General features: G+C 57.0%; 1 protein-coding gene across 1 annotated transcript in view; it reads right to left on the reverse strand.

Moving 5' to 3' along the window:
- IPO13 (importin 13) overlaps positions 1-7,298 on the reverse strand; it is a 23,103-nt gene that overhangs the window by 11,659 nt on the left and 4,146 nt on the right. The window contains exons 3-11 of the mRNA XM_010013815.1: positions 5,271-5,411; positions 4,961-5,102; positions 3,548-3,714; positions 3,113-3,233; positions 2,687-2,834; positions 2,346-2,527; positions 1,490-1,516; positions 602-736; positions 244-387 (exon numbers count right to left, since the gene is read on the reverse strand). Of these exons, the coding sequence (XP_010012117.1) occupies positions 244-387; positions 602-736; positions 1,490-1,516; positions 2,346-2,527; positions 2,687-2,834; positions 3,113-3,233; positions 3,548-3,714; positions 4,961-5,102; positions 5,271-5,411 (1,207 nt within the window). The remainder of the gene's footprint in view (positions 1-243; positions 388-601; positions 737-1,489; positions 1,517-2,345; positions 2,528-2,686; positions 2,835-3,112; positions 3,234-3,547; positions 3,715-4,960; positions 5,103-5,270; positions 5,412-7,298) is intronic.

A 7,298-nucleotide genomic window follows, 5' to 3' on the forward strand; every position in this document is an offset into this window, starting at 1 on the left:
CTCAGTGCTCACAGTGCCAGGCTGTCCTTCAGTGCAGCACCCAGTCAAGAGGGACCCTGCAGGTCACCTCTGTCCACCTCAGGAGTGGTGGGATGAGCTAAAGAAGTTGTTTTAGCTGAATGCACTGGCACTACCCTCTTCATAGTACACACTGCATTCCCCATTAACCCCCCTCTCCTGGCACCAGCAGCGAATAGCAAAGCTTCAGCCAGGCTGCGGCAAAGAGCAACAAGCTCTACTCACTGGGTTGGGTCCTTGCTGCACTGGCAGTTTCTTGACTTCGGTGCTTTCGTGGTCATCATCGTGGTGGCTGATGTCTAGGGTGGTGAAGAGGTTGGAGAGCAGACCCAGGATGTGGATGATGGCCAGCTTGTTGGAGGGATTGGGCTGCCACGGAAAATAAAGCCAAAGACCATGCTGCTTAATCACAGTCATGCATTTAGGATCCTGAGGAACCATGGCTGCAGAGGCAAAGTGCCAGAGAGGAGTTCCCGGCACTGCCCTCTCTCTTAAGCCTGTGTTCGAGTGCTGCTTCAACACAGCAACCCCACAGCCCGCGGGAGAAGCCAATTCTGCATGGAGGAATTAAGTGGGCACTCACCGTTTCATCAGCTAGCTTTTCCAGCTGCTGGATGTAGGGGGTGATCAGGGAGTGCAGGTTCTTCAGGATCTCTTCCACTTGCAGTGCAGAGAGCAGGAAACCGAGAGCCTGCATCAGCCACATGCACTGACTCGTCTGGGACAGAGAGGAGACACAATGGGGCAGGTCACCACCCAGCCTGAAGCCTCAGGTACAGCCTAACATACATAAGACAGCTGCCAGGAGCTCAGCCAGCAAAGCCAGGACCCCGGTGTGCTGCAGCTCCTGAGCTGCTCTATCTGGGTCACCCTTGTTGCATCTCACTGCAGGAGAGGGGAGCAGCTCCCTGCCAGCATGGCAAACCCAGGGAACAGGCAGTCTGCCACCAGCACATTTGGCCTCTTCCCAGCAACCCGCCAAGGAAAGACCAGCTGGTGCCCAGGGATCTCCATTCTGGCACCGCTCACCCTTCCTCAGCACACCATCCTTTGAACAGTGTGTCCCAGCCCCTATGAGATCAAGCATCCCACCCCAACGTGATTGTAGGCATAGCCTGGGCTCTGTCCCCACATTTATCTCCCTTCTTTTTCCTCTTGAAGATATGCCTGCTGTCTCAACATCCTTGGCCTTGCAGGGACTGAGAACTGCTAAAATTAAGCCTCCTCCCAAGGGCTCCCTCTCTACAGGGATACAACCCCAGCATGACCCCATCCCATATGCAATAGGAGCCCAGCAGCACAGCGAGAGGCAGCCTAGTCCTGGCTCCACGCATGATGGCTGCAATGCTCAGCTCTCATCCAGGGACAGCACAACTTGTGATGGCACCCCTTGTCTTCAGCTGAGCATGACTAAGGATTATGGGGGGGACACAAGCAGAAGCAGCCAGAGGTGTGAGCCAGTCCCTCTTACCTTGTGAATCTGCTTCATCAACACCTCCTGCCGAAGGGAAGGGGAGAAAGAAAGAGCAGGGTGAGTGCCACAGATAGCCCCTTCCCTGCCAGGAGGCAGGAGGTCAAGAGAGCCAGCACCAGTGTGGGCAGACAAGTGGCATGCACTCCCCACAACATACCACAGGCAGGGAGCAAAATCCTTGTCCCCTGGTAAGCTTTTCCCCAGACAGCCCACTCAGCCCCTGGCTTGGCTGGGTGCTGTCACAGGACAGCTCAATAAGCCAACCTCAACCAGGGCTTCCTTACCCCGCTGAGTGTCCCCCAGGCTCCAAAAGCAGACTCATGCCCTCCACCCAGCCCCTCTCTGCTCTCACACACACCCTGGCAGCTCACCCAGGCCCAGCCCTCCTCCTAGTGCCTTACAACTCTGAGCCCCATCTGCCTCAAATCATGAGAGCCAAGAAAGACCATGGGACAAGCTGCCCCAGCACTGCAGGGACCAACTCAGTCTGCACAGAGAGGCTTGGACACTAGGATGCCCCCAGGGTGCTCAGTAGTGGCAACTGATGCCTGGTGGGTGCAGAGCTGGCAGGATGCTGTTCCCAACAAGACAAACAAAGGATAGACATCCAAGTGCAACCCCAGTAGACCCCTTGGCAGTTGTGTCTACCACTGCCTGCCATTTCTGCATTCACAGCAGGACACAGGGCCTGCCACCTGGATCTGTTGGCCTAGGACAGACAAGTCCCTCATGCCAAGCAAGATTCCCTGAGCTGCTGCTTTGCATCCCCCTGCCCTGATCCTTGCAGAGGAAAGGATGTGCACAGAGCACATCTCAGGTCACCACCACACATCCATCTGCATCCAGCTCCTACCTGTGACACGGCAACAATGTTGGCAGCATAGGGCGGCAGGTCGTACTTGCACTCCCGGCAGATCTTCTTCAGGGTGGAGACGCTGGAGATGGAGAGCTCAGGGTTGCCCAAAGCTTGGAGCACCAGTGGCAGGACGTTGTTAATCATGACAGGGTGATCAGCCAGCCACTCTGACAGCGCCCCTGCACACACAGACGGGGTCAGTCCACAGGGCTGCGCTGTGGGCTCTTGGTCCCGCATTCCGGGATGCTCAGCTTTGCTTTTCACTGCTATTATTTCTAAGCAGGAGCAGTCTCAGAGGGGGTCCCCCTCCCCAGCCTATGTGTGAACAAGGACCTTACCAATAGTGAACATGACAGTGTCGGCAAGCTGCACGTTGCTGATGCTGATCCGGGGAATGAGGCCAATCAGCCCTGGCACCACATCGGAGTAGTTCACGTCGATGGTCTCAGCGATGGACTGGAAGCCGTAGAGCAAAGCCTCCGTGTGCTGCCAGGGTGGGAGAGGCACCGTCAGAGCCACACACTGATCCCTGATGCCCATCCCAGCCCCAGCTCCAGGCACTAACTTAGAGACCCCAGGAGGCTGGTCCCTGGGCAGCGCTAAGGACAGGGATGAAGAAGAAATGTTCCTCTCCCCAGCAGACCCCAGAAAGCTTGCATGTGTGCTATCAAGGTGGTCGCATCCCTTTGCTGTCAATAGATGATGAGGATAGGTCCCCAAGGGGCTGGTAGCCATCAGCCTGGTGCCTAGGTCCCCTCACTCACCTGCCATGTGGATGGCTGCTCCGTGTTGGTCAGGAGACGTCCCAGTTTGTCATAAAGGCTGCTCAGGAGCTCAGCGCCCAGCATCTCATACACATACATCAGTGTGTCAGAGATGTCCACCCTGCAGAGAACATGGGGGGTCTCCAAATCCTGTCCTCATCCCCTGCAGAGTGCTCCATGCATGAACACATTACTCCCCCTCTCACTGCCAGGCACAAACACACTGCCCCAGCCCTCCCAGGGCTTCCTATGCAGGGCAACTGGTGCCATGCCAAATTACCAGCTAATTTCAATATAACCACCACAGCTCTTGGTGGAAGGAATCTCCTCTTTATCCTTCCTTGGGTCTCCCCACAGCACTCAGTCTCCAGGGTGGCTGGACACTGCCTGCATCCTCTCCTAACTGACAAACAAACCCAAACCTCCCAACTGTACCTGTATATCCGAAACTGCTCCTTCTCATCCGAAGACCAGAAGCCATACTCCTCATCGGAGGGGAACTGGGCTTTGTGCAGCAGCACATCCACCAGTTGGAAGTAGACAGGCCTGTAGACCTGCTGGTACACCGCCTGCTTGTCTGGCTCGAAGGAGAGGATGTCATCCTGGTGGCAGAAGGAGGAATACATCAGGTGTTACAGGGGAAAGAAAAAGGAGCTGGCATGCCTGCTGCAAAGGGGACTCGGGAACACCTCCCAGGGCTGCTGGGACCTATCATGCCTTGGAGATTGCATTTTCAGCTCCCCAAGATCTACCTGATGCCGAGTCCTTCAGCAGTACCAACACTATCTGGGTGCAAGGTGCAAGAAGCCTCAGCAACTGGGGAAACCCTCAGGCATTTGAGAAGAGCAGGGTTACAGCAGGGTGGCACTGCCCTGCCACCTCCTAGCTGCAGGAGCAAGCCTGCATAAGGAGCACACATGCCTTGAACCCTCCTGCGAGGCAGGCTGGGATGGGTGCCTGAGCACAGTGCTCTCCTGCCTGTACCCATATCCTCAGCCCATTCAGAGAAGCAGCAAAAAGAGGTGGGAGCCTTGGCCACACGCAGCTCCCGCAGCTCCGACATCACCCCCCTCCCTGCCCATGCTCAGCCACGCTGCATCACATTGCAGAGGAATGGAGCTGGGGGGATGAACTGGGGCTAAAAATAGAGCACGACGTGGCAAGGCTGCTTTTCCTGCCTGTACCCATATCCTCAGCCCATTCAGAGAAGCAGCAAAAAGAGGTGGGAGCCTTGGCCACACGCAGCTCCCGCAGCTCCGACATCACCCCCCTCCCTGCCCATGCTCAGCCACGCTGCATCACATTGCAGAGGAATGGAGCTGGGGGGATGAACTGGGGCTAAAAATAGAGCACGACGTGGCAAGGCTGCTTTGCTGGCACAGGGAACATTGGCCCCGGGAGAGGAACCCATGCTGGGCAGCCACTAGCAGCCCCCAGCCCTTTTTCCTCCTCCAAGAGGCCACACTGCCAGCACGGCAGCAAGGTCTAGCCTGCAGTAAGCCCGTACATACTCTTCTACCTGCCTGCGGTTGATGCAGGCACGCAGCAAGGAGCTAAACAACCAGCTCTGCTGCTGGAAGAGAAATCAGCATGAAGTTTTAATTAGTTATGTTAATGAGGCCCTTAAAGGCTGGCTCACACTTCCAAGGAAGACTGGGGGTGGAAAAATGCAAGCCACAGGGCCAGCATTTCTGAGGTATGTGCCCTGCAGTGACTGCAAGTGCAGGGTGAGGAGCAGGGGCATTGGAAACCCCTGGGGACTAAATGCAACCAGGCCAGACCCAGTCACATGCACTGGTGCTTCCAGCCCTGCCTGGAGGATAGGACTGCCCCATGATGGCCACTGACCTGCAGCGTGTACCAGAAGGTGAGCGTCAAGGAGCTGGTGGTTTCATTGACAGGGTAGTGCCCGGGGATGCCAGTGCAGAACATGATCATGTTGACCAGGGCCAGGAAGCTCTGCCAGTGCTCCACCTGGTCCAGCAGTGCCCTGAGGAGCAGAGAGCACAGTCAGGGTAGCACCACCGCTGTGAGCCCAGCTCCTCTGCCCTGGCACACGTCCCTGGTGCAGGACAGGCCCCACACAAGCAGTACGTGTGGGACAGCAGTGCTGCTCCAAGCTCATTCCCCTTTCCTGAGGACCACCCCCAGCACTCACCGGGAGTGGTTCTCCCCCAAGGCCACAGCGATGCGGCAGATCCCATGCGACGTCTCCATGTCCCCGCTCTGGACTGCCTGGCGCAGCTGCTCTTGGAGCCCCAGCACAGGCGGGATGAGCTTGAGAAGGGTGTTCACATACCTGCAAGCACAGCCTGAATAAGTGCTGGACATCACCTCAGCAGCACTGGCTGCCAGGGCATCCATCTGTCCTGATGCTCTCCCAGGGCTCCTGCCTAGCTTTCCTTACTGGAAGGCTGCTTTGGGCAGTGGGATGCATGCAGGAGCCTTTACTGCTTATAGGGACTCTCCTTCCAGCCTGTGGCAATGGGACAAAATTTGAAGCCCTGAGCACTCCTGCAGCAGAGCCTCCACGAGTGAAGGGCTGAGACAGTGACCATCAGCTCTGTGCCAGTGCACCACAGTGTGGGCATCTGCCTCTGCTCACCCAACCCCAGCCAGCACTAACTGGTCACTGCCATAACCAGCTCCAAGCAAGCTGTGCCTGCACATGGCAGCATCAAAGGGGTAGGGAGCAGAAGGATGGTGAGGGCAGACCTGTGGGCTCTTTTTGCCATGCTTGCAGCCCACTACTCTCAGCTCTGCATGGAGGCAGCCAGAGCTGCCAGTGGGAAGCGGCACAACTCTCCAGCACAAGCACATTGTGTTCTCTGTCTGGGAAGAAGTGGGCAGCCACCCCTGGGGACTCCTAACCCAGGAGGACGCTGGCCCCTGACACATTCCCCTGTCCCCCAGCCTCCCGCGCTGCCACAGCCCAGCGCAGCACAGCTCTCCCACATCACATCACACACATCAGCCTCCCCTCCGCACCACTGCCTGTAAGTGATGGTAACCAAGGCAACAAGAAGGAGGCAGCCAAGGTGAAACGCAGCCCAGGGCCCCCGGAGAGAGGCCGTGCTGGAGGCTGATGCACAGCCTGCCATTTCCCTGCCTGCCAAGGCGTGTTATCCAGAACTGCAGCTATTCCATGCACTCCCCGCCTGACCCACTGCACGCAGGTGTGGGGCCAGGGACGCTTGGAGCAGGAGGCACATGTGATGCCAGCTCTCCTGTGCCCACTGTGGGGAAGAGATGTGAGCGCTGACACCAGGGCAGCCACACATCCACCTCAGAGTGGCAGCTGCCCCATGCTCTTGCTATGTCTGCTTTAAGAGAGAACAAAGCCATTGGTGCAGGGAGAGAGTTGTGCTGGCGGTGGCAGCTTTCAGGTCTGGGCCGACAGAAGACAGAGGGAAGAAAGTGTCTTGGTGGCTGCCCCTCTGTGTGCTGGCAGGGGTCACCCCCCCTTTGCTTCTCTCCCCCAGATGAAATCACTGGTCACGGGCACAGGTATTTTTGTGTAAGTCATTTTCGAGCCTCTGACGCCCCCTGAGTGATGCATGTGGCACTGTGGGAGCAATGTGATGATGAAGAATTGGGAAATTCATCAGCTTCTCTCCCTGGGAACCGATGCTGCAGCCAGAGTTGGCACAAGGGAGCCAGGGCAGTGCCCAGACAAAAAGGTACAGGGTGTACTACTGCTCTGGTGTAGAGCAAAGCCACCCTTCCTCCACAGCACTGGGCTCACAGTACCCTAGAGATGTTCTCACAACTTCAGGAGTTTATGACAAGAATCCTGCTCCTGCTGGTTACCTTCAAATACTCGCAGTGCAGATGCCTGGCCCTGAGGTGGTCCTCTGGATTCTCTGCACACCCAACAGGGAGAACCACCTGGATTTGCTCCCATGCTGCAACTCATACCATGTTAGTGCAGACTTCTAGAAAAGCTTGGGTGAACCCTGCCTCCTGAGCACCACTTTGCTCTGCTCACTGCTTGTGTGGATGTAAGAGCAACTCGGATGCAAGGACCCCAAAAAGGAGGGAAATTCTTCCTCTAGGAAGCTTGCCCTGCTGCCAGCCACCACTTCCCAGCCCCAGTACCACAGCATTGGGCAGGATTGGACAAGACCATCCCAACCCAGGTGAGCCCGAGTGCCCAGCTGAGCAGCCTGCCTCCAGCAGCCAAAAC

Source organism: Nestor notabilis, unplaced genomic scaffold, assembly GCF_000696875.1.
Source record: "Nestor notabilis isolate BGI_N333 unplaced genomic scaffold, ASM69687v1 scaffold11364, whole genome shotgun sequence".
Classification (NCBI taxonomy): Eukaryota; Metazoa; Chordata; class Aves; order Psittaciformes; family Psittacidae; genus Nestor; species Nestor notabilis.